The 26,765-nt window shown below is 49.7% G+C and overlaps 1 protein-coding gene and 1 non-coding gene across 2 annotated transcripts in view; both read left to right on the plus strand.

The window, feature by feature from the left end:
* Window positions 1-522: 522 nt before the first annotated feature.
* The window catches only part of PITPNA (phosphatidylinositol transfer protein alpha), a 40,835-nt gene continuing 14,592 nt past the window's right edge, over window positions 523-26,765 (plus strand). The window contains exons 1-9 of the mRNA XM_022596190.3: window positions 523-633; window positions 4,893-4,923; window positions 9,921-10,066; window positions 14,336-14,427; window positions 19,734-19,741; window positions 20,841-20,915; window positions 23,415-23,498; window positions 25,577-25,654; window positions 25,818-25,928. Coding sequence (XP_022451898.1) covers window positions 614-633; window positions 4,893-4,923; window positions 9,921-10,066; window positions 14,336-14,427; window positions 19,734-19,741; window positions 20,841-20,915; window positions 23,415-23,498; window positions 25,577-25,654; window positions 25,818-25,928 — 645 coding nt within the window. The 5' untranslated portion in view covers window positions 523-613. The remainder of the gene's footprint in view (window positions 634-4,892; window positions 4,924-9,920; window positions 10,067-14,335; window positions 14,428-19,733; window positions 19,742-20,840; window positions 20,916-23,414; window positions 23,499-25,576; window positions 25,655-25,817; window positions 25,929-26,765) is intronic.
* LOC115803611 (U6 spliceosomal RNA) lies at window positions 17,424-17,526 on the plus strand. The gene has a single exon (XR_004024369.1). It is a non-coding gene; the product is annotated as a U6 spliceosomal RNA (small nuclear RNA).

The following is a 26,765-nucleotide window of genomic DNA, read 5'->3' on the forward strand; positions in this document are numbered from 1 at the left end:
AAGAAATAATACATTTCTGGTAGAGCTGTTGTAAGGAGCCCTTAGAAGAGCACGTGCACGTAAACTTGGGCATTATTAATATTTTTTGACACAACCTCTTCCTAGATCTCAAACCACACCACCGGGGAGGCCCAGCCGTACAGGGACATCTGTTCCGCCTGCAGAAAATCAGTCACCCCTAGGACCCTGCTGCACACCTCGGTGTCGGCCCCACCTACTGCCCGGGTCTTGCGCACGCCCCGGACCCACCCCGGACGCGGATGTCAGCGCCGCGGCCCACTTAAGGACGGGAGGGGGCGGGCCCGGGAAGGCTCCGCCTCCGCGCTTAGGTCAGCGCGCAGCGCTGCGCGTGACGCTCTGGTTGCCGCAGAGACGCCCCGCCCCCGCGCGGCGCTGCGGAAACTGGAGCTCCGGGCGGCGTCGGCAGCGGCGCGGAAGGCGGCGAGGCAGGGGCGGCAGGAGCCGGCGCGGCGACCGCAGCGAGAGCGGCGGGGACAGAGCAGACAACAACGAAGGCGCACAGGCAGCCGGGCCGGGACACGGGGAGAGCGGCCGCTGGGAAGCGGGCGGGAGGCTGGGCGGGCAGCGAGCAGCCGCCGAGCCGCGAAGCGACATGGTGCTGCTCAAGGAGTAGTGAGTGTCCAGCCGGCCGTGCGGAAGCGAGGAGGGAGGGAGAGTCGAGGATGACGAGCAGGGAGGGTGATGGCCTGGCGGAGGACGGACGGGGCCCGACGGGATGGAGAGCGCTGGATGGGCGGCCCAGCAGGGGCTGAGGGGACAGCGAGGGCCGGACAGGGCCCGAGGTGGGCCGAACGGGGATAAAGCGGGAGGGACAGCACCTGAGGTGGGGCCCAAGGGGCAGTGAGGGCCGAAGAGGCCTGAGGAGAGGCTGAGGGGACAAAGAGGGCCGGGCAGGCCTGAGATGAGGTCAAGGGGACAGTGAGAGCCGGACAGGGCATGAGGAGGGGCTGAGGGGATCGAGGGTGCTGGATGAGATGTGCGGTGGTCCTAGAGTGGAGGCTAAGGGAGGAAGGGGCCAGCCAGAGCTGCAGGACTGGCTGAGAGGACCCACCGGAGAGGGAGGAGTTGTCTGAGTGGCTGAGGAACGGTTAGACAAGGGCAGACAGGGCTGGGGAGCCGGGGAGCCAGCCAGAGTGGAGAGGGGTTTGGGGCTGAACAATACTAAGGGGCACTGGGAGATCAGATAAGACAGCTTCAAGAATGGAGTTGGGATGATGGGGCCGAGTGTTGAAGGCAACCTGGGGTGTGAGGAGTGGCTGCCTTAGGCATCAGGGGAAGGATTGTGATAAGTAGACACAGGAAAAGGACTAGGGAGTCAGCGTCAGGCTGAGCGACAGGGGAAGGGTATAAGGAGATAGCAGAGGGGACAGATGGTGTGACATGGTGCCCACGTGGTGGGGGCAGAGGACGAGGTATTTGGGAAAAAAGGCTTAGAATGATTGCTTGGGACTTGGAGACACTTGGGTGAGGAGTCCAGAATATATTGGGCAGGGGCTGAAGTGATATGAGGGAGTTATGGTGATGGAGAGAGCTAGGATGTTACCAGGGAGGAGAACAGTTTGGAAAAAGAGTATGTTTGTGAGTAAATATACATGTTATTGGAGTTGGGGTGGGGGACAGGGCCAACGTGTCTCTGGGGGATTCTCAGTCTTGGTGCAAAGAGATGGGGAAATTGCTCTGAGGCATTGATATTTTCATAAAGCCATTGACTGAGGAAAAATGGTGAAGAGTGAGGGAGTTTCTGAGTAGTTAATGGGTGGTGGAGATGAGTGACTTCTGGTAGGAGTTGCAGGGAGATGGGCTTGCTCGTGAAATCCACGGGACTGGATGACAGGTGGGGATGTTCGGATTGCTAATCTTTCAAATATGAGATGACCCATTCCTGAAGCTTATGGTTCCAAGTAATCATCTTAGAACTTTTTTTTTTCTTCTTCAAAGAGGAAAGATTGGGAGTTGGGGGAGAGGAGAGATTGGATGTGTACGTGCAGAACTTTCAGTGAAATTGTGCTTCCCTGGAGGGGAGGGCAAGTGGGCAGCATTCGGCCAGAAGCCCAGAAGGTCCGGAAGTGGGAGGTGTCCGGGTAGAGAGCATCTGGTGGAATTCACTTGGTAGCCAGGCAGGTGTGCTGAGAGCTGTTTCCATTTTGTCAGTGAAGGGACTTTGCCCCATCCCATCTGGTTTGCTCCTTGGAGGTGTTTAGGACTTTTGGACATAGTGTGGAGCTTTGGATAGCAAAGGGAAGAGACCCAGGTGTCATCCCAGCTTGACACCTCATCTGAAGAGTGTTATTTCAAAGCCCCTCCACCTCTATTTCTTTCTTTCTTTCTTTTTTTTGACCACACTGAGCGGCATGCGGGATCTTAGTTCCCCGACCAGGGATTGAACCCGTGCCCCCTGCAGTAGAAGTGCGGAGTCTTAACCACTGGACCGCCAGGGAAGTCCCCCCACCTCTATTTCTTGACATCCAATCTGATGCTGATCCAGCCAGAGTACAGAGTTTTGTGTGGTGAGGAGGAAGAATCTTGGGAATCCAACAAGAGGAGAGCATGCACTTTGGATTTTAATCTTGACTGTACAGATGACAGACTTTTCCCATTCTCCTGATTCATTTTTTTCTATTCCCAGTTGAATCCTAGAATCTGTAGAAACCTGTAGGTTTTGTAAAGAGGGTCAGGCAGGGAAAGGAAGGGACCTTCAGAAGAGATCTGAGTGAGTTTTGAAGAGAGGTCCTCCCTTCTCAGTCTTTGTTCTCCGCCCCTTGAAGCCTGCCAGGGAAAGGTCCAAGGTGCCAGGTGTGCAGAGCCTGCCTGGCATCTGCGTTTCCTTCCTGCCCAACTTGTGCCCTATGTGTGCTTGGGTGTGTGTGTGCACCCCTGGGCGGGGGACCAAGAGGGAGGCATCGGAGACACCTGGCTGTGGCTGCAGCGCTGCAGCTCTGGAGAGTGCAAGTGAAGGTCACACTGAAGTGAACACAGCTCCAGTCCCAGCCCCGCACTGCCTCTGTGGCCCTGTCCTTTGGAGTTGCACCCTATTGCTGCTGAAGTGGTTTTGCTCCCAAGGAGCCAGGGAGAAATGTCTGGGTGTGCAGCTGTCCTATAGCAGCCTCAGGGCATCCTGTCAGGAAGTGACTGATGCCCATCTCCTTTTGGGGGAGACTTAACTGCCTGCCCAGGGTCTGAAGTTTGTCCCTGTTGATTTTTCTGACACTTCCTGTAACAGGATTCTCCTTGATTTGATTTCTGCAAATTCTTGGATGTGATTTTTACTGCTGTTCTTGAAGATAAAAGGCTTATTGTTTTCTAGGAAGTTTCTCCTGAGGGTGCAGAAATTGTGGCCTCCAAGTTGGAAGTATTTTTCTGCACTGTTGGCTTTCTCTAATGGGAGGACAACATTAGTAGCAGCATCCAGTAACCTGCAGGATTTACATTATTTGAGTCATTCTGGAGGAAGGGGAGTTAGCAGGCAGTAGAGACTTGGAGCCCGTTTTGTTTTTCCTGCTACTTTTCTGCTCTGTGCCTTGCCTTGAGTGTGAAGTTTTTCTCAGATCCCTCTGGGTGTCTCTTGCTATCTGGGGACCTTTGTGGGACTAGAAGCTAGTGAGCAGGCTCTTTACCAGCCTGGAGCAAGGATCCCAATTGGCAGGACCAATGCATAGAAAGGAGAGCATAGCAGCACGTGCTTCACCAAGCATGCAAGATGCAGGAGGCTCCAGGGGGTTCCACCTAGGGTCTGGGAACTGAGAATCTAAGCTTGGGAGCTGACTTGATTCGTAGGAATACAACTAAGCGTTTTGTTTTTTGTTTTTTGTTTTTGCGGTATGCGGGCCTCTCACTGCTGCGGCCTCTCCTGTCGCGGAGCACAGGGTCCGGACGCGCAGGCTCAGCGGCCATGGCTCACGGGCCCAGCCGCTCCACAGCATGTGGGATCTTCCCGGACCGGGGCACGAACCCGTGTCCCCTGCATCGGCAGGCAGACCCTCAACCACTGTGCCACCAGGGAAGCCCCAACCAAGCGTTTCTGTCTCAGCTCTCTGACCTCACAGTTTTGAGCTGGGGGTTGGCCATTGCTCTGCATTACAAATGCAAGCCACCCAGAGAAGGGCCACTGGCCCTCACACCTCTGTGTGTGGAGTTCTGACCAGTGTGGGACTTCGCTGGCCATGGCTTCTCCATCAGGTGATTGATTGGTGGTACCTCCAACAATTGGTAGTCATTGAAATGGAGAAGGAAAAGAAAGTGATCAGTTGGGGTGTCTTTGGACAGCTTCTGGAGGTCAGGACATAAGTTAGGTGTCCTCTCTTGATGGCTTTGTGGTAGTAGCTTGTATTGTAATATCTGGCCCCGGAGCAGAGATGGTTGGTGCGTGCTCTTAGGGTGATTAATCCTCCAAGGAGCTTGGCCCCTCCCTAGCCTTTCACCTTGAGGGCTGTTGTTGGGAGGTTGGGTCCACAGAATTAAATCCCCAGGACCTGCTTCTTTGGGTCTGAATCCTCATCTTGGCTTCGGAGTTTGCAGGGGTGAGTCCTCCTGTATTAACCTCCTATGTTAACGGAGAGAGGTAGACCCATTGGCGAGTTTTGTTGGGGAAGATATGAGTGGGAGAGAGGGAGAAGAAGACAGCTCCAAATGTGAGTCAGAGGCCTGGGAAGTAGCTGGTGAGGGGACAGGTTTGCACCGAATCACAGGGTTCTAAATGAAGTGCCAGAAGGGACAGAGGGTCGTAGCCTTGAAGCACTCGGGGCCATTCTCTGCTGGGTTTTTGACAGCGAGCGTAGCGTCACGTGCAACGAAACATTTAATACCATTCTAAGATGATGCTTTAAGAGCAGGTTTCAGAGCCTGAAGTTGATACTCTTTTCCCTCTCTTGCAGTCGAGTCATCCTACCTGTGTCTGTAGAAGAGGTAAGTCCTTTTTCTTCTTTTTCTTCATAGTTGGATATACTTGCTTGTGACCCTTAGCTCAGTCGGGCTCCTGGCGGCCCACACTAGTATCTTCTTGTGGTTTTCATGTTTGTTCTAGCATAGAGATAATCAGTACTCGATGTGAATTTTCCTGGTGCAATTTTCAGTTGAAGGAGGGCGCTTATGTATCTGACCAACTATGTGCAACCTGCCTCAAGCTGTTGACCAGCGAGATAACTGAGTAGACACTAAACCAGCCCCTCTTACCTGCTAGAACTCAGCCTGTTTGGGGACATGTTACTGAGGGGATTAAGTACGTGCATTTCTGGGACCTCTGTGACTCAACAGGGAAGTGTGCCTGGCTCTCTCTGGTTGTGTGACAAACCAGCAGGACTGGAAATCTCTGAGGCCCTTCCTGGCCATACTCTAGGTGACTGCTAGGAAGACCGAGGCCCAGAACCCTTCTTTCACAGAGGGCAGGGAATGACAGATGGGCTTGGCTTGCCCTCTGTCCTTTTATGGTTCTTGGGCCTGACGTTCCTGTGTATAGGGATCTGGCAGGATTTGCCACAAGAAGGTTCATAGGCCGTGCTGACTCAGAGTTGGTCTCTGGGACAGCAGAAGACTGTCACAGAGCCTCCCTTGTCCCGCCCTTTCTCTGAACTTACTTCACTCTCCTCTCCCAGCTCAGCCTTGTTCTTTGCTCCCTTTGGAATCCACAGGTCCCTCAGCTTTCAGTTAAGCTCGACTTTGGGTGAAGCTGCTCAGCCAGTATGGTGCCCTCAGTCGCCCTCTTTCCTGCAGTGTCAGCTCTTGTGGTAACTTCCACCCTGTTCCAAATATGAAATGGACCTTTGAAAACTGAGATCAGGCCAACAGAGCCCGCAGCACACTTGAGATGAGACAAATGGCCTCTTGGCGCCCAAAGAGGGTGGGCAGGCATTGGCCCCCCAGAGGATTGTCTCTGGTGGTGGGCTGTACGTCTGTTAAGAGCTGTGGAGACCTGGGGGAGGGGTCAGGGTGGGCCTCGAACGTGATGTGGGAGTTCTGGGAAAGGAGGATAAGAGAAATGAGGCTGGGGAAGCTGGGGGAGGGGATAGCTGGGTAGATGCTGCGATCCCTGGAGGCCCCTGAGGTGTACATGGGGCCTGGGAACCATGGGCTTGGGCTGAGAGCTGTTGGCTCGGAGGAGCCCTGCTAGCCCATCTCCTTGGGGTCCTTGCTCTCTATGAAAAACAGCAAGTGATTTTCCAAACCAGGAGGCCAAGCAGGAAGGCCCAGCACGCTACTTGCCCTGAAACTTGGGGGTCCTATGCCTCTCTCTCTGCTGTACAGGAGGTTCCCACACCCCAGAGAGGAAGATGTCCCCCGGGAGTTCAGGAGCACCTCAAAGTGGTGTTTAGGGGTGAAGTGGATCATTTTTACAGGGAGTTTCTTTTTTTTTTTAATTTATTTATTTATGGCTGCGTTGGGTCTTCGCTGCTGCGCGTGAGCTTTCTCTAGTTGCGGTGAGCAGGGGTACTCTTCGTTGTGGTGCACGGGCTTCTCATTGTGGTGGCTTCTCTTGTTGCGGAGCATGGGCTCTAGGCATGTGGGCTTCAGTAGTTGTGGCACGTGGGCTTAGTTGCTCCGTGGCATGTGGGATCTTCCTGGACCAGGGATCGAACCTGTGTCCCCTGTATTGGCAGGCGGATTCTCAACCACTGCGCCACCAGGGATGCCCCTGCAGGGAGTTTCTTGATGGAATGACAGGTGGGAGTGTCTCTGAGAGGTGTGGCAGACCCAGGAGGGCCAGCACTGTCCGGGGGCACCTCTTGGCTGATTGCTTATGGTGGAGCCAAGCATGGAGGGAAAGGGGAACTCACCTTGAGAGCGTCCACAATTGGCGGTTTTCAGTTTGTGGTTGTTTGTTTTTGGAGCATTGACGAAATTGTGGGGTGAACTGAGCCTGAAAGCTGAAGCTTGGGAAGTAAGCACTGGTTACGATTCACCTGTAAGCCTGGTGATGGTCAACGCATTCTCAGCCATAAAACACTGATGAGAAAGCAGTGCTTGGCCTGTGCAGGGTTGAAGCAGGAGCTGCTCTTTTGATGTCTTGAACCTTGGTTCCAGGAGATCAGAAAATCTTGAATGCGGAAGCCAAAGAAGAGATAACTAATGACCAGCCTTCTCAGAGTCTTTTATCGATAACCCATCCTGACTAACGGTTCCCATGGGAACAGCCCAGTGTCATGTGGCTGTTGGATTCACTTCCCAATTGGAGGCCCTCAGAGCTTTCTGATTTGGAAGGGGAATGAAAAGAGAATAGAGAAGCCCCTGTCTTTATGACCATCCTGATGGCTTGAATCAATGTTTTGGGGTAAAATCAGCTTCTGGCTGGCCAGAGCCTTTGGCCTAATACTCACTGTGCAGGGTTTCTGGACGTTCTGCAGCAAAGCAAGAGAGCCCTGGCTGTTTAACGTGGTGTGTCCGCCAGTGGTTCCTTGCTCAGTTCGGGCCGCCTTTTCCCCCTACTGTGGGTAGGGCTGTTTTACTTCTCATTTCCAGAGATGCATGGCACCAGGCCCCTTTGGTGCCTGGGCTGGCAGGTCCATGGGGGTGGGACCAACAGCTGTGCTGTTTTTCATGACATGTTTCAGGTGCACCCACTACATCTTCCTGGGCTCCCACTCCCAGATTGCCAAAGTGGTGGAGTCTCTGTTTTCCTTAGCTGTCTTCTTTCTTGGGAACAAGGGAGCAGATCTCCAGGGCAGGGAGCACTGTCCTGGGCCAGAGGAGGCTGGAATCCTCGTCTCCTTGGGGCTCTTTATCTGATTTAATGTTCTGATCCCCATCCCCCATCTCTACCCCATCTGAGTCTGGCTGCTTTCTGCTTTCCCAGGGTGCAGAGCCATGGTGCCAAAGGGAACCCTCTGACATGAAAAGTGTCCCTCACTTGTAGCTTGTGGAGGCTAGTCTTATTCACCCCTTAGGATTAACAAAACTGCCTTACATGTCTCATTGGGATTAAAGGATCAGAATATCAAGAGAGATTAAAAGGGGAAGATGCCAGCCCAACACACTGATCCTCTTAGAGCCTGCCCTCTGATTCCTGCAGCTGAAGAGGAACCAAATGAAGGGGATTAGTCTCTGCTGGGGCCCCTCCCCAAGCAGCACCACCAGCCGGCCCCCCAGTCCCCTCCACCGGCCTGGTAAAACCAGCCTCCCCTTCCCTTTAGGACTGCTGAGTCAGTGGTTAGATGTTCTTATGACTCTTCTCTGAAACAGAATTACTGCTGCCTCCTAGGAACCCCTGGCTCAGCCAAACCCTGACCCACTTGATAGGGGATTTCATGTATGCCTCTGTTAGGGGGTGGACTTGGAAAGGCAGAGGGACAGCTTGGGGTTCCCTGGGGGCATTGAGGCAGCCCTGATGTTGCTCTGGATTAGCAAGGTCAAGGTGACTGGCTGTCACCCAGATGTTCCTCTTTACAGGATTAACCCAGCCTTGACGGTTTGCCTGGGCCTTTCCTTGGCATCCTGTACTGCGTTTTTGCTTCGGAAGTTAGGGCTCTTTCAGCTTCATGGTGAACAGTGAATTGTCCTGGTGTGCTGCCTCACCTCCTTCCATGTTTTGCCCAGAAACGTCTCTGTGGTGCTTAGGAGGCTGCCAGGTAGAGCAGGCCTCAAAGGGAGAAAGACCTTTGTCTTTCACTCCTGAGAGTACCAGGAGCTTGGGGAAGGGGCGTGGAGGGTGAGGAAAATCGATCCCCACCCCTCCCCAAACTATAATCAAGTTTCTTTTTCTCATACTCCCTAAACCGTTGTGCCTGGTGGCATTGGCCGTGATAGGGAAGATGCATCCTTTGGTATAGGCGTAACTTCCTGCTTTAATGGTTGCGTTCATTCTCTTTTCACCTCATTTTTCCCTCTAGACAGCTTCCCTCAGAGAGAAGGGAGCAGAAGGGCCAGGCCTGGGCACTGCCCAGGTCATTGGCCCTAATACTGAGTTGTCTTGAGGGATCAGAGGAGGCCAGTGATCTTGACTGGTGACTTGATAGGGTGGCATGTGACCCAAATAAAGGAAAACTAGGCTTTGGCCATCTAGTAAGTGCCAACATAGAGGGTGCACCCAGCCAGCACTGTGGGATAGGAATCTGTGCTATCTAATACGGGAAGCAGGGCGCTTGCTTCAGCCCCACCAGGAAGCAGGAAAGCATCAGGAGGTTTGGTTGCCTGCAGGACTGCTCTGGGAGCTGCTGTCAGGGTGAGGAGGGGCCCAACGCTGGAGAAGAAACAAGTAGATGAGCCAGTGTTTTTTGTTTTTTTTTTTTTCGGTACGCAGGCCTCTCACTGTTGTGTGTGGCCTCTCCCGTTGAGGAGCACAGGCTCCGGACGCGCAGGCTCAGCGGCCATGGCTCACGGGCCCAGCCGCTCTGCAGCACGTGGGATCTTCCTGGACCGGGGCACGAACCCGTGTCCCCTGCATCAGCAGGCGGACTCTCAACCACTGCGCCACCAGCGAAGTCCCGATGAGCCAGTTTTATAGCAGGGGTTGTGGATTTCACAGTGCACTAGGTACCTTTCTTTACAAGAAGTCATGTCTTAGGACCTGTTTAAATGAATGGGATAAAGAGATTTCTAACAACCAACCCAGATCTTGTTTGGGGATCTGGGACCAAAGGCAGGTCCAGGGTAAAAACTACCTTGGACTCTATTTTCTGGATAGTGGTGTGAGATTAAGCATATTCACCTGCCTCCTGAAGCCTTGAAGTAGGATGTGAAAATGGGAAAGATGAAATTAAACACACCTGATGGCTAAAGAGAGGCCACAGAGCAGCTTTTCTTAGTGGCTCTGGGTGGATTTGGGCAAGGCCACATGAGAAACTGCGGAATAAGCTCCCGGATCAGGGGGTCCCAGAGCGATCTAATTGGACACAGTTCCTGGCAACTGGACTGTGTGCAGCCATCGAGAAGATTCTGCGTTGGCAGTAACTCCCGTCTCTCTGTTTCTTCAGTATCAAGTAGGGCAGCTGTATTCTGTGGCTGAGGCCAGCAAAAATGAAACGGGTGGTGGTGAAGGTGTGGAGGTCCTGGTGAATGAGCCCTATGAAAAGGACGGCGAGAAAGGCCAGTACACGCACAAGATCTACCACTTACAGAGGTAGGTGGCTGCACGGCAGAGCGAAGGCGTCCTGGTATCAAAGTGGAGACAGCGGATCATTCGGGGTGTTTTCTGAGTTGTTAGCTGGTTGATCAAGTTGCTTCACCTGTGAGAGTAGGTAGAGGTAGTTCTTCTTTGCTCACTTAAAGGGTTGTTTGTTTTTATTATTTTTTTTTATTTTTATTTTATGTATTTTTTGCGGTACGCGGGCCTCTCACTGTTGTGGCCTGTCCCGTGGACACTCAGGCTCAGCGGCCATGGCTCACGGGCCCAGCCGCTCTGCGGCATGTGGGATCTTCCTGGACCGGGGCACAAACCCGTGTCCCCTGCATCGGCAGGTGGACTCTCAACCACTGCGCCGCCAGGGAAGCCCACACGTCGTATCTTTGAACAAATGTGCTAGAATTTGTTTCACCGGTCTTCTCTTGATGTATATTTACAGTCATTTCCAGATGTTTACATACAGTACTCCACTAAAACTCATTCTGCACAAATCTTTTGATGTACCCAATGTGTGTAAATCTATAGTAAATGTTCCTACAAGTAGAATTGTGGGGTCAGGTAGTATTTTAAATTCTGATATTGTGAAATCAGCTACCGGAGAAATTTTGGTACCTCTCTTTGGATCAAAGGCATAAGTATTTAAGAGTATGGCTTGAACTGATTGGTGTACCAAAATCCATTGCAAACCATACAATTGCTGAATCCCTAACCAAGACAGTAATGTTTCAGTAAACTGTAAGCTGGCCCAAAGGACATTGAAAGCCATGGTAAACATACACCAGCTTGAATGGAAATTGAATCAATCTAGTTTTAGAAACTACCCAGTACTGGAAAAAATAAACCTGCTATTTTTTTTTAATTGTGGTAAAACGTACATAACACAAAATTCACCATTCTTACCATTTCTTAAAAAATATTTACTTATTTATTTATTTATCTGGTTGCACTGGATCTTAGTTGCGGCAGGCAGGCTCCTTAGTTGTGGCATGCATGTGGGATTTAGTTCCCGGACCAGGGCTTGAACCTGGGCCCCCTGCATTGGGAGCACGGAGTCTTATCCATTGTGCCACCAAGGAAGTCCCACCATTTTTAAGTTCAGTGGCATTAAGTAACATTCACATTGTTGTGCAACTTAAACCTGAACCTTAATCTCTAGTCAGTTAAACTGAGCAAAGCAGTTTCATTTTCATTTGGTAAACTCGCTGATTTAATGTAGTCTGCTGATCTAGGGATGTAAAAGTGCCAGCCCAGAGGGGTCCAGGATTTTGTGAGTGCCAGAGCCAGGAAGAGAACAACACTGAAGTGGGGAAAAAAATCTCATCAAAGGACTTTCTGGTGGTCCAATGGTTAAGACTCCCTTCTTCCACTGCAGGGGGCACGGGTTTGATCCCTGGTCGGGGAACTAAGATCCCACATGCCGCGTTGTGTGGTCAAAAAGTTAAAAAACAAAACAAAACAAAAAAACTCACCAGGATCCCATTTCCTTGACATTGTGCTCTTTTCCCTCCATGCCTTCTCCTCGTCCTCCTCTGAGTTGACTGCCAACCAATCCTTACTGAGCCATTAACTGTTGATTAGAATAAGGCTTAAGACACACCTTCTGGGGCTTCCCCTGTGGCGCAGTGGTTAAGAATCCGCCTGCTAATTGCAGAGAACATGGGTTCGAGCCCTGGGCTGGGAAGATCCCACATTTGCCGCCGAGCGACTAAACCCTGTGCCACAACTACTGAGCCTGCACTTTAGAATGCGCAGGCCACAACTACTGAAGCCCTTGTGCCACAGCTACTGAAGCCTGCGAACCTAGAGCCCATGCTCTGCAACAGGAGAAGCCACTGCAATGAGAAGCCCGCGCACCACAACGAAGAGTTGCCCCCGCTCACCACAGCTAGAGAAAGCCTGCGCGCAGCAACGAAGACCCAGCGCAGCCAAAAATTAATTAATTAATTAAAAAAAGACACACTTTCCTCACAGCACATTTGTATTTTTTAAAGAGGACTTTGAAAAGAGATAGTGAGGCTGGTAGTAGGGGCCAGTTGGTTCCTCAAGACTCAGCTGGTCCAGCCAAAGTGGCAGAGAGGAGGTCTGTACATACGGAGGGTGGGACACGTCTCACCTTCTCCCTTATGGAGAGGGCGGAAACTTTGAACTGCTACCTACCACTACTCTTAACCCCAAAACACCCAGTTGCCAAGAAAAGAAAAGAAAACCAACAGTGCTGAATGCCATGACCACCTCCCCTCATGAGGACCAAAGCCGTTAGTTGTCCCAAATCGGAAACCATGGATTCACAACACCCTCTTCCTTATTTGTCTTATCAAGTCCTTTTTTTTTTTAAAGATTTATTTATTATTTATTTATTTAATTTTATTTTTGGCTGCATCGGGTCTTAGTTGCGTCACGTGGGATCTTTATTGAGGCATGCGGGATCTTTCACTGCGGCACACGAGCTTCTCTCTAGTTGCGGCGTGCAGGTTTTTCTCTCTCTAGTTGTGGCGTGTGGGTTCCAGAGCATGTGGGCTCTGTAGTTTGCCGCACACGGGCTCTCTATTTGAGGCTCAGGAGCTCAGTAGTTGTGGTGCGTGGGCTTAGTTGCCCCACGGCATGTGGGATCTTAGTTCCCTGACCACAGATCGAACCTGTGTCCCCTGTATTGTAAGGCGGATTCTTTAGCACTGGACCACCAGGGAAGTCCCTCATCAAGTCCTTTTGAGTTCATCTCCTTGGTTATCTCCAGCGTTTCCATTTCCTTCCATCATCTCTTGTCTGGATTACCACAGCAGCTCCTAACTGGTCTCCATGCTTTCCACTTCTCCGCACAGCTCCAAGCGTTCTGTCCAGAAGAAGATCTGTTGCTCCCTAGCTTAGAAGCTATAGATGGCCCTTTGCCCTCGGGATAAAGTCCATCCTCTTTGATGCAGCTACAAGATCTTTTATGACCCAGCCTCTGCTTGTTCTCCTGTATTCCCCACCTCATACCTTACACCAGCTACTCTGAACTTCTCTCTCTTCCCCCCAGCTTTTCCCACCCCACTTCCGTCCTCTTGTCTAGCTCAGTCCTACCCACTCGCTACTCTGTGTAAACCTTCCTTTCCCTGGGGAGCCTCCCCATGCACCCTGTTCTCACAGTGCTCTGCCTGGTTAGTTCCACTCCTCACTAGAACGGAAGCTCCCTGAGGGCAGGAGCCATGTCTGTGTGATTCCTACATGCATCCTGGTGCCTAACTCATAGAAATACTTACCTGAATGAGTGTGGCCAAGAGTGAGTGGATCTCAGTGGGCTGCTCTGTGTGTTCCCAGCTAGCTGTGTCCTGGAGGTAGCTCTTTTTCTTAGGCCTCAGGCACTAAGCTGATGAGGTTGTTGGAGCCTGCGAAGACTGCGTAGATTACCAGTTAAAAGCTGAGGCAGAGGAATACACATACCTTTTTTTAAACAAAAGAAACAAAAAGAGCTCATACGGTACCTGCTGCTCTGTAACCTGAGATAAGAATTGAATGGAAGAAAATATTTTGTCCTGGGAGGCAGATGGCCCTGAGGCCCTCCTGGCTGCCCAGAACTGACCCTAGGAGATCTAGTCATCTTGGATCCCATATTCCAGGTTAGTCAGCCAGTCACTGTGGTCCACTCTTGAAGACATCTCATCCTTGCAACGTGTAGTACCATGCCCTGGGCCCAGTGAGCTCTGGAAGAGTGCGTAATGATAGCGTAAGGACTGATAAGCCGTGGCCGGTAGCCCGGGGCCTCACCTGCTGTCCTGTTCCTGGCGGGTAGGGGGCCAAGTTGCGGGTGGATGTTAGTAGCCAGCTGAGCTGGTCTGAGGGGAACTTGCGTGTCAACTCCCCACAAAGAAGCTGGAGCTGCAGCCTGGAGAATGTGCAGTAGAAGCCCATTGTCTTCTTCTTTTTTTTTTTTTTTTTTTTTTTAATTATTTATTTATTTATTTTTGGCTGTGTTGGGTCTTTGTTGCTGCGCACGGGCTTTCTCTAGTTGTGGAGAGTGGGGGCTACTCTTCGTCGTGGTGCGCGGGCTTCTCATTGTGGTGGCTTCTCTTATTGCAGAGCACGGGCTCTAGGTGATCAGGCTCAGTAGTTGTGGTGCACGGGCTTAGTTGCTCCACGGCATGTGGGATCTTCCCGGACCGGGGCTCGAACCCATGTCCCCTGCCTTGGCAGGCAGATTCTTAACCTCTGTGCCACCAGGGAAGTCCTTAGCCCATTGTCTTCTAACTCTCTCCTCTGTTTCTCTTCGTAACCCTTTTCTCACTACAGCAAAGTGCCCACATTTGTTCGAATGCTGGCCCCGGAGGGAGCCCTGAATATACATGAAAAAGCATGGAATGCCTACCCTTATTGCAGAACAGGTGAGTGCAGAGCTGGAATTTGGGCCCCAGGGTGGATGGAGGGTGTGGTCAAGTAGGCCCAGGGGTGGCAGTGAATTGGGGTTTTGTGTCCCACCTTCATTTTCCAGATTAAGCCAGTGGAAGGATGAGCTTGGGGCCTCCCTTCAGGCCGGTGGTGAGTGCCAGTGTTGTCTAGTGCAATTTGGCAGCCAGCTGGGTGGGAGCCACCAAGTAGCCATGGCCCAAGATGGCATAGAACCAATCCCTCCTATTTGAGGATGGTATGATAATTTTGGTTTTTACTGATTACAAAAGTAATGTCCTCTGTCTTGGAGAATACATATAAACAAGAAGATAATCACCCATGATCCTTTCATTTCTAGTCACTGTTAACATTTTAGTGTCTTTCTAATCCTTTTTTAAAATGCTTTCATATACACGTGTATATAAAGTCTCCAGACACGTTTTTCAGCCAGATTTTGGGTCAAATCATACTAATTATTAAATTGTTCATTTTTACTTAGTAAATGGGAAACTTTTTCTCTGTCACTACATATAGTCTATTGTTTAAAATTTATTAATAGTTGCATAGTATTCCATTGTATGAATGTACTGGGATCTTTTTAAGCTACTCCCTTATTGTTAGATACTGAAATTTCCAGTTTTAATAGGATGTATTCATGTTTGGCTTGAAAAGCAGCAGTGAGGCCCAGGGACTTTTGAGAGAGGCAGTCATAAGAAGGGGCCTTGCAGGGTGACCTTCCTTCGCTGGAGAAGGGCCAGACCTAGACACCAAGGAAACATAGCAAAGAAAACCCTGATGTTGTTGGGGAAAAGTTGAAATAAGCCCAATGTTTGATGACAAAGGATTTAGAAACAGCTAGCCCCCAAGTATGTTATATAACACCTGCAGTCCGAGCCCTGAATCAGTGGCTTCCACTAGACCAGCATGGTGCATGGTTTGGTGGTCTTTTTGTTGTTTTTGTTTTTTTTGGCTGCACCATGTTGCTTGTGGGATCTCAGTTCCTTGACCAGGGATTGAACCCAGACCTTGGCAGTGAAAGCGCTGAGTCCTAATTAGCAGACCACTAGGGAACTTCCTAGACCAGCATGTTCTATAGTTGAAGGTGGGATTAGGACTGGAATTATTCTCTTAATCTTCCCTAGTCTCCTATCTGGAGTTTCTAGAAAGGAAAGATTTGAACCTTCACAGAGAACTTTCTACTCTAGACATTCTGGGATTCTAGCGGGGGGCCTCTAGAGGTCCCCTGGAAGTCGACTGTGAGCTAAGTAGCTTTTCCCCCAGCCAGTCTACATTTGTTGGCACAGTCTGCCTGCCAGCCTCCGCTTACACTTCTCTTACTTGTTGGGACCTGGCACTCCCTAGATTGTATCTGATGAGGAAGATACATGTGGTCCTTATCCCGTTGACTTTGGGAATGACTGAAGTCTAGATCACAGGGTCATTGCTCTCTTCAGTCCTATACAGGTTCAAGAACCTTGTATCAGGAGATGCACAGTCATTGGTGGGACCTGGGGTGTGTAATGCTTAGAGTTTTATTGCTGTAGCTGAAAATGCAAACATCACTATTCCCTAATCAGCAGGCAGGAAGCTGTTCAATTCTTGGAAAAGAGGCACATACACACTTCCTTAAAAGACACTGTGGGGGCTTCCCTGGTGGTGCAGTGGTTGAGAGTCCGCCTGCCGATGCAGGGGACACAGGTTCGTGCCCCAGTCCGGGAAGATCCCACATGCCGCAGAGCGGCTGGGCCCGTGAGCCATGGCCGCTGAGCCTGCACGTCCGGAGCCTGTGCTCCGCAACGGGAGAGGCCACAACAGTGAGAGGCCCGCGTACCGCAAAAAAAAAAAAAAAAAAAAAGTGTGCACAGTGGCTGGGTGTGTCTGGTCTAGGGCCAAAGATGAATTTTCTTGATGTGTAAGAGAGTTGCATTGAGCATGTGTCGTAAGAACCTTAGCCAACTTGGCATAAAGGAGGCAAATGGATAGGGTGGACTGCTGCATGCCTGGGGCGGGGTTCTGGGTACACAGCTTGTGCCAACTGAGAGATGCCACTGTCCTCTGTAATTCTGGGGAGAGTATGCTGCAGCTGACATGGGCATTTTTCTAGACACCACATGTTCATTCGCATCTTCTGATCCTTGGCCAAAAGAAGAAAAATGTAATTTCTAAATACTCCGTGAAGAGGAGAGGCAAGGAGCAGGGGAGAGGAGGCTGGCTTCTTCAATGGGTGCTGACTTCACAGTCACACCCCAGCTTCATTACAGAAAGAATGTCTTCTTTTTTATATATAAATTTATTTATTTTATTTTTGGCTGCGTTGGGTCTTCGTTGCTGCATGCGGGGTTTGTCTAGCTGCGGTGAGGGGGGGTTACTCTTCGTTGCGGTGCACGGGCTTCTCACTGCAGTGGCTTCTCTTGTTGCAGAGCACGGGCTCTAGGTGCACAGGCTTCAGTAGTTGTGGCTGGCAGCCTCTAGAGCGCAGGCTCAGTAGTTGTGGCGCACGGGCTTAATTGCTCCACAGCATGTGGGATCTTCCCGGATGAGGGATCGAACCCATGTCCCCTGCACTGGCAGGGGGATTCTTAACCACTGCGCCGCCAGGGAAGCCCAGAATGAATGTCTCGAATCTTAGATCTGTTCAGTTAGCCATTGCTCTTTTAAAAAGAGATATAAACAAGGAAGGCTATGTCTAGTTCCCTCTGGGGGCTGGTGGGAGAAAGATAATCAGTTCAAACTCTTAGGTTGGCCTAAGTAGATCAGAGTTTGAGGTGAGATGGATAAAGGAGTGTGGAGTGAAACTCCACATGCCTTTTGGAAGGCTCTAACCTTGTCCTCAGTGGAATGAAGTTGGCTGTGGAAAACTCTACTTATTATCAGCTCTTTCTATCCTCTTACCTTTTTTCTCTCTGTTTCTTTTCCCCTGATGCTCATGACTTGGGACATGAGGAGGGGGTAAGATGGGACTGGGTCTGTGAGTGAAAGTAGGAAGAGACACTTGCTTTAGTAGCACATGTACTAAAACCGGAACGATACAGAGAAGATTAGCATGGCTCCTGTGTGTGGATGACACGCAAATTCATGAAGCGTTCCATTGAAAAAAAAGAAAGAAAGTAGGAAGAAGAAAATAAATGTTTCTCCTCCTTCCTCTTCCTGTAACCTTAACCCTGGGCTGAATACAGTCTCAATAAAGCCATAGTTTGTTTGTTTGTTTGTTTATAGCAGTGCCACATGGCATGTGGAATCTTAGTTTCCCAGCCGGGGATCGAACCCTCGCCCCCTGCACTGGAAGCATGGAGTCTTAACCACTGGACCACCAGGGAAGTCCCAAAGCCATAGTTTTTAAAAAGTACCTTACTGGTCTCATTGGAGAGCCCTGTTTTCCAACTGCAGAGGGTTTCCTGAGACCTTTCCAGTGTACATAGGGTTGCAGTTTGAAGAAAAGGGAAGGCTCCGAATGCAGAGGTGTTTGGAGGCTAGAGAGGTGTTTGGAGGCATTGAGGCTAGAGAAGATTGGGAAAGATTGTTTGGTCACCCACATTGGCATTAAAGGCCAGGGAGGGTGTTCACCCTCGTAGGTTCACAGACCTAATTTGTCAGAACTAAATGGATCTGTTTCTCAGGATCTCAGAAAGACCTATATACGAGACCCCCAAATGCCAATATCTTAAGTTATATTGAGATACAAAATTACTAATGAAAACCAGGATATTCCTGTTTGCTGAGTAGGGCGTTCTTTCCTTGCGGACTCTTCTGTATAGAAAACCAAATTATAATCAGAAAGCCAACATGTAGTGAGAACATCCACTTGCTTAAGTGATCAGACCCTTGTGTCTGTGGTGTTTTGTTTTGTTAAACAAATTTATTTATTTATTTTTGGCTGCATTGGGTCTTTGTTGCTGCACGCGGGCTTTCTCTAGTTGCAGTGAGTGGGGGCCACTCCTAGTGGTGCACGGGCTTTTCATTGCGGTGGCTTCTCTTGTTGTGGAGCACGGGCTCTAGGTGCATGGGCTTCAGTAGTTGTGGCACGCGAGCTCAGTAGTTGTGGCACGCAGGCTTAGTTGCTCTGCAGCATGTGGGATCTTCCCAGACCAGGGCTCAAACCCGTGTCGCCTGCACTGGCAGGCGGATTCTGAACCACTGCGCCACCAGGGAAGTCCCGCCTTGTGTCTGTTGATTAGCACTTTCTGTCCCAACAGAGGCCAAACTAGGAGAAAGTTGCTCGGAGAGCATAGACTCAGAATCAGGTGGTTAGTGGGAGAAACTTGGGGCCTAGTGTCATCAAACCAGGCCAACCTGACACTGAGGATGGGGCTGCTACATGTGCCACGTACACAGCCCAGGGCTCTTGCTCCCAGAACAATGCTGGAGAATTTCTGCCAAACTGGTCTCTTTGGACTCGCCCTCGATGGATATTATACCCTTCATTTCCTTTTTTGTTAAACTAATAACAGGGCAGTTATTTCAATAGCCTTTTAGTTATAATCTTGATCTGGTGCTTTCTTGCAAGTATCTTTTGTTGGATTCAGGGAAATTACTGATAGTCTCTTGGGTTGTTTCTATACAGGGTGGATCTTATCCCTTATATTTCAAATTCTCCTCATCTCGATCTCAGAGGTAACCTTAGTTTCAGTTTTAGAGTTATGGAATTTGACTGTTAGCCCCATGTACTGTCAGATGGGGCAGTGTGGCATCCATCTGAAATTGCGATAACTGCCAAAGTCAGAGGGTACAGAATGATCTGGGCTGTGGTCAGGAGGAAGGCTAGTCTATTCCCCAGTGACATTAGAGCTGCAGTCATTTTCTCTGATAAATAATTGAACGGTGCTTTCCGAGGGGGTCTCATTACAATGATCAGGAGTGTGGAGGGTGAGAGGTTTGGTTACAGTGAGAGGAAGGCTGCAGAGGGCAGATAGACAGTGCCTGGCCTACAGTGCCCTGCTCTGTGCCCCGGGAAGTGGGGGTGGGGGGACACCAGGTGACACTCCGATGGCAGAGCAGCGGGTCTCCGCGCTTCAGCTCACCAGAACTGCTCCCTGTCTTTGCCCAACTGGGAAGAGTCCTGAGGAGCCTGTAGTGGCATCGCTTTAATTAAATTCCATATTTGGTCTCTGGGGACTTTGTATGAGTGAAACTTGAGAGTTGCTGTATTTGAGGTACCAGATGTACTCGCTGGGGCTTGGAGAGTGACTGGAGTGCCCCAGGGAGTGGAGAATTCTTCCGTGCTCCCTGGGGGTGAGGGGTGGATATTTTATTTATCCTCATTAATCTTTTTCTTTCTTTTTTCCATGTCCTTGCCTTGGAGCAGTTATTACAGTAAGTATTTTCAGGGGGGTTGGAACTGTAGATGATTTATAAGAAAAGGAAAAATAAAAATGGAACTGCCCCGGAGACTCCTGGGTATTCCTCTCTTTCTCTTGGGTGACTTTTGGAGCTTTTGAGGCTTAATCCTTTCCGTCCTAATGAGGAACTTGTTAATTGGCAAAATGGCTTCTTGCTTGAAGCTACATTGGCAGGTGGCTTTGTAGGTGCAGCAGTCAGGACTGTGGCATACTAGCCCCAGGTCTCACGTGTACAGAATGTCGCAAGGCTGTCCCCTGCTTGCCCCAGGTTTGGCCTTCCCAGGGTTGTACAAGAAGCTTCAGTTCAGCTGACCCGATTGTGACTTTCCCATTGGGGCGTTTGTTGACCCCAGTGAGCACTGACCCTTGGCAAAATTGAGAAATCAGCAAGGTTTCTTTTCCAGGCCCAGCCCCTCTGTCAGTGCCCCTTCTCTCCACCCTTCAGCATCCTCATCCAGGTGCCTTGTCCCTGCTGGTAAATGTAAGAAGTTTCTGGGAACCTAATTCCCACTGAGGAGTTAGGGGGTTAACGTTTTCCTCCTTTGAGTAGTTCCAACTTTTTAAAGGCACTAAGGGAGGAGGCTGATAATTAGCATGAAGGGTTAAATTAGCAAAAGGTTGGCTGGGGAGAACGGGCGCGGGTGGGGAACACGTTTGGTTGGCTGGGAAGTCTCCCCGTGCTCTTCCCACGCTGCCAGTCAGCCGTTACGCCCTGTGCATGAGGCAAATAGGAGAGATACATGGATTAAATACATGGATTTTGAAGCCGGACACAACTGAGTTTGAGGCCCAGCTCTGTCGTTATCTCTGTGCCATTGGACAAGTCCCCTCACGCCTTTGAACGTAACTTTCCTTGACTATAAGACGAGGGTGGTATTACTACAGCCATCGCAGGCTGGGGTGAGGATTGAACGAGATAACACTCACCCGGCGTACTGTAGGCTCCTGGTACAGTTAGCTGTTACTATAAGGCAGAGGCTGGAGTCTCTCGACTGCCCGTGAGCAAGTAGGGGGGATGGTTACTCTCCAACTTTGAGCCTGGTGACTATAAGGTATTTTTTTTCCCCTTCCAGAATGAATACATGAAAGAAGACTTTCTGATTAAAATTGAAACCTGGCACAAACCAGATCTTGGCACCCAGGAGAATGTAAGTAGCACTTCCCAGGAGCCCCGAGGACTTCCAGGCCCCAGGATGGGGTGTTGAGGCTCCATCCATGCCAAGGGGCCTGATCCATGGTCCCCTTTTTCCTGGCCAGGCAGGCAGTAGCCTGTGCCCAGATCTGTCCTACCAGGGTGGGATTGCTCTGTCTCTAATCTGAAAAATATGATCTCCAAGACTCTTTATAGGACCTCTCCTAGTGCTGGGATTGGTCTAAAATTGTAACTCCTGGCACAGAGGAGGTGAATTTTTAAACCATCAAAATTAGGGAATTCCCTGGCAGTCCAGTGGTTAGGACTTGGTGCTTTCACTGCCAGGGCCGGGGTTCAGTCCCTGGTTGGGGAACTAAGATCCCGTAAGCCGGGCTTCCCTGGTGGCGCAGTGATTAAGAATCCGCCTGCCAATGCAGCGGACACGGGTTCGAGCCCTGGTCCAGGAAGATCCCATATGCCGTGGAGCAACTAAGCCCCTGCCCCACAACTACTGAGCCTGTGCTCTAGAGCCTGCGAGCCGCAACTACTGAAGCCCGCGTGCCTAGAGCCCGTGCTCCACAACAAGAGAAGCCACTGCAATGAGAAGCCCGTGGACCGTGACAAAGAGTAGCCCCCGCTCGCTGCAACTAGAGAAAGCCCGTGCACAGCAACAAAGACCCAATGCAGCCAAAAATGATAAATAAGTAAAATAAATAAATTTATTTAAAAAAAAAAAAAGATCCTGTAAGCCATGTGGAGTGGCCAAAAAAAAAAAAGAAAGAACATTACAGCCTCTGTAGAGCACAATTTGCCAGTACTCTTTAAATTTAAAATACAGGGGCTTCCCTGGTGGCGCACTGGTTAAGAATCCGCCTGCCAGTGCAGGGGACACAGGTTCAAGCCCTGGTCCGGGAAGATCCCACATGCCACGGAGCAGCTAAGCCTGTGCACCGCAACTACTGAGCCCATGTGCCACAACTACTGAGCCTGCGCTCTAGAGCCCACAAGCCACAACTACTGAGCCTGTGTGCCAAAACTACTGGACCCCATGCTCTGCAATGGGAAGCCACCACAATGAGAAGCCCGCACTCTGCAGCGAAGAGTAGCTGCTCACTGCAGCTAGAGAAAGCCCGCTTGGAGCAACAAAGACCCAATGCAGCCAAAAATAAATAAATAAAATAAATTTATAATAAATAAAATAAAATACACCTATCCTTTATCCCAGCAATTCCACACCTAGGAATTTATACTACAGTTATGTTTTCACATGTATGAAATAGCTTATATACAAGGATATTCATCTCAGCATTCTTTGTGTACCCAAAGGTTACAAACAGCATAAAAGCCCATCAGTAGGACCCTGTTAAATAAATTGTTGTGCAGCCATTAAAAAGAACCAGTAGGGAACAGTCTTCCACATACACTGTTCAGTGGAAAAAGCACGATGTGAAGCAGTGTGTATACATGCTACCATCTGTATTAAAAGAAAAATCTCTACACTTGAATGTTTAGCAGTGGTGGTACTTGGGAGTGGACTTGAAGACAAGAGAAAGAGTTATACGCTTTATCATATCCTTTTGTGCCTTTTGTAAATTTATTTTTGGCCGCGTTAGGTCTTCGTTGCTGCGCGTGGGCTTTTCTCTAGTTGCGGAGAGCAGGGGCTACTCTTTGTTGTGGTGCACGGGCTTCTCGTTGCAGTGGCTTCTCCTGTTGCAGAGCACAGGCTCTAGGCGTGCAGGCTTCAGTAGTTGTGGCACACGGGCTTAGTTGCTCCGCAGCTTGTGGGATCTTCCCGGACCAGGGCTCAAACCCGTGTCCCCTGCATTGGCAGACGGATTCTCAGCCACTGTGCCACCAGGGAAGCCCCTTTTGTACATTTTGAATTTGTATCAGAATTTCGTAGTATGATTTTGTATCTGGTACCACCTATTTTGAGTTAGTTAATTTTTTTTTTTTTTTTGCGGTATGCGGGCTTCTCACTGTTGTGGCCTCTCCCATTGCGGAGCACAGGCTCCGGACGCGCAGGCTCAGCAGCCATGGCTCACGGGCCCAGCCGCTCCGCGGCATGTAGGATCCTCCCGGACCGGGGCACGAACCCGTGTCCCCTGCATCGGCAGGCGGTCTCTCAACCACTGCACCCCCAGGGAAGCCCTTGAGTTAGTTAATTTTTAAGAGCATCAAAATAAGCAGTATATGGCTAACCAGGCAACATCCCCATGAGACAAGTGTATAGTCTTTACAAAGGGGGAACATATGGAAACAAAATAGGTGCTAGGGGAGTCCTGAGAGTGTCTTGGGCTGTTGCAGTTGTACTTAGCTTGAAAAATCAAAGCATTAGTTCTCAAATGTATGTCCACTTAAAATCCATCCTCCCACTCCTTTGGATAGTTTTGTATGTACCAGTAGGAATCTCACATCTCTGGCTATGGGAACAGCTGCTGCTAGGTGTCCATTTTGGGTAAAGGGTGCTTTGTAGATGATAAAAACTACACAGTGGTCCTCCTTGTTCCTGCAGGTGCACAAACTGGAGCCTGAGGCTTGGAAACATGTGGAAGCCATATATATAGACATTGCAGATCGAAGCCAAGTACTTAGCAAGGTAGGAACTGTTCAGTGATATGGGTGGCCTTTGAGATGCAGAAATGACTTCTAAGTGTCAGAGAAACCAAGGAGCCATACCCAACTTGGCTCAAAGGGAGGTTCTCTCTTGGGTATTTTATTTTTTAAATGAGTGTTAAGAATTGCCTCGCTTTGACTCGGGGATACCACCAGGAAAATAGTGGCCCAGATGTATGTGTCCTGTTTGGTCTCTGGAAATTGTCACTGGATGACGCAGGTACTGTCGGTAGCCCTGGGGGTGATTTGCCCTGCTGAAGTGACACTTAGCCTGAAACTAGTTCTCTTTCTAACCTTGTGATTATAAATATATATTGCCTGCCTATTTTGTGTTTAGAATACTCTGTTCTGTGGGTTCCAGGTTGGGGGGTTGCCAGTTACATGAAAAGACAAGTCCCCTGCCCTCAAGACGTTGGTGGTCACTTCTCAGAGTAACAGACATGGCAGCAGCCACCTGGAAAGGACAGTCCACTGCTAGACCATAAAGTTGGAGAAATTGGGGACCAGGTCTGTCCTGCTCAGTGCCCAGGAGGTATTGGTTTAGGGAAGTAAAGGACTAGGTTTCCCCCATTCAGTACTCTTTCTATTTGACAGAGGCCTGTTGGAATCTGGGCACAGGAACTTGACTCTGCCCATTGGTAGGGAATAAGTGTTTGCTTTCTGTACCCCAGGGGTATGATACTTCTTTCCTGGAGTCACTCTTTGTGCCTAAGATATTTTGTTTTGTGCATTCCCAAATAGATACGAAAGCCATCTTGTGCTTCTTTGCCTAATATCCCCACCCTTACCCTCAAAAGATTAGTGGATTTTTCAAAAAAAATTTTTTATTGAAGTATAACATATATAGCAAAGTGAATAGATCATAAGTCTGCAGCTTGATGAATTTCCTCAAACTGAACATCGCCAGATATTTCTCAAACAGAAATACTAGCCAAAAGTATGGTGCTTTGAGTATTTTGTTGACTGTTTCATGTGAGTGGGGAGAAGCAGAGGCAGGGAAGATTTAATAAATAATCTCCTTAGCTTTGGGAAATGCTTTATGATTGTGTGTATGTGTGTGATTTGATACCTTCGTTATTTTTGTTAAGTAGATGCCATAAGGAGTTTGCTTTTCGTTGCCCACATTAGTCAATGCAGAGGAACAGCCCAAGAGTAAACTTCTGTTACTGTTAATTAACACACAGCTGACTGCATTTTAAATTAACACACTGACTGCATTTTAAATCAGTGAGGGGAGACTGACGATAGTACACAAGAGGATTAAGTCTGTACATTGAACATTTCCAATAATGATTTTATTAAAACAAGGCAGTTTAAAAACAAAAACAAAACAAGCCAGAGGGAGATGGGACTAGAAGATTTCAGGAATGACTGCGGCCAGTTGTTCTCAGCTCAGGCTGCTGTTTTAGAATCACCTGGGGAGTTAAAAAATGCATGCAACCCTCCCCTGCAAATGTTCTTATTCACTGGGTTTTAGGTGGAATGACCCAGAAATCTGTACAGTTGACCCTTGAACAACATGGGTTTGAACTGCGGGGGTCTACTTAAAAGCAGGGTTTTTTTCAGTATTAAATACAGTTCCACACGATCTGTGCTTGGTTGAATCCGAGGATGCAGAGGGACTGCGGGTACGGAGGGCAAACTGTCAGTTGGATTTTTGACTGCGTGGAGGGTCAGCACCCCTAACCCCTGCCTTGCTCAGGGGTCAACTGTATTTTGAAAACACCTTCCTTGGTCATATGAATGTTCACTCCAGGTTGCAAATCCCCACCTTAAACAGTGGAAATACGTGCCTGCTCACACAGTCTGGTAAAAGTGAAAACAGGCCCTGGCAGACAAAATCACAGAGAGCTCTCCTCTGAGGCAAATGTAAACAGTTCTGTATCTTGTTTATAACACCTTCCCAGATTTTCTGTGAGCCAGCAGCGTCAAGAATGGTATGAACTGTACTCTGGTGGAAAATCTGATCTGTTTCTCTCTCTCTCTCTCTCTCTCTCTCTGTCCTCCTCCCTCCCCTTCCCCCTCTTTATCCCTCCCCGCTCCAACTCCAACTTCTCTCAGGATTACAAGGCAGAGGAAGACCCAGCAAAATTTAAGTCTATCAAAACAGGCCGAGGACCCTTGGGTCCCAATTGGAAGGTGCAGTTCACACCCTCACCACCGGGTGGGGTGGGGGGTGGACTGGGGCCAGTGTGTGTGGGCCTCCCCAGTGGAGGAGGGGAATGGCCCGCCTGGGCTAAGGGAGATCCAGAGGTCTGCCCTCTTAGTTAACTGCTTGCCTGTGTGTGTGTTTCTAATACAGCAAGAACTTGTAAATCAGAAAGACTGCCCGTACATGTGTGCATACAAACTGGTTACTGTCAAGTTCAAGTGGTGGGGCCTGCAGAACAAAGTGGAAAACTTTATACATAAGGTAAGTGACCAGGGTAGGAGGCCTTCCCAGTGTGTGTTGGTGGGGGGTGTTTTGCCCGACAAGAGAAGATCATACAACCCACGTGGCATATATCAAACCACGTGGCTTGATATTTTGGTTTCATTTCCCAGACCCCCACTCCCCCTTGCACTGAACTGTCTTACAGTTTAATACTGTCCATCCAAGGGTACCACATGTGAAAGGTAAGGAAACTGAGGCAAAAGAAGGAAACAGGAAGGGGCTTTGCGGTGATTAAATGACAAATTCAGCATCTTTTTATTTATTTATTTAGTTGCGCTGGGTCTTAGTTGCAGCAGGTGGGCTCCTTAGTTGTGGCTTGCGGGCTCCTTAGTTGCGGCTCGTGGGCTCCTTAGTTGTGGCATGTGAAGTCTTAGTTGTGGCATGCATGTGGGATCTAGTTCCCTGACCAGGGATCGAACCCGAGCCCCCTGCATAGGGAGTGCGGCGTCTTAACCGCTGCACTACCAGGGAAGCCCCTCAGCATCTTTTCTTGATGCCAAAAGGCAAGAAGCACTATGAAACAAATTCTCCAGTGCCCTGAATTACTGAACTAGACAGACCTAAGGAGTTTTTTCCTCTTTTCTTTTTTTTTTTGCGGTACGCGGGCCTCTCACTGTTGTGGCCTCTCCCGTCGCGGAGCACAGGCTCCGGACGCGCAGGCTCAGCGGCCATGGCTCACAGGCCCAGCCGCTCCGCGGCATGTGGGATCTTCCCAGACCGGGGCATGAACCTGTGTCCCCTGCATCGGCAGGCGGACTCCCAACCACTGCGCCACCAGGGAAGCCCTCTCTTTTCTTTTTTTAACAAGAGAATCTC

The sequence above is a fragment of the Delphinapterus leucas genome, chromosome 19 (assembly GCF_059928025.1).
Source record: "Delphinapterus leucas isolate spDelLeu-1000000601 "Yukka" chromosome 19, BTC_Dleu_Yukka2, whole genome shotgun sequence".
Taxonomy (NCBI): Eukaryota; Metazoa; Chordata; class Mammalia; order Artiodactyla; family Monodontidae; genus Delphinapterus; species Delphinapterus leucas.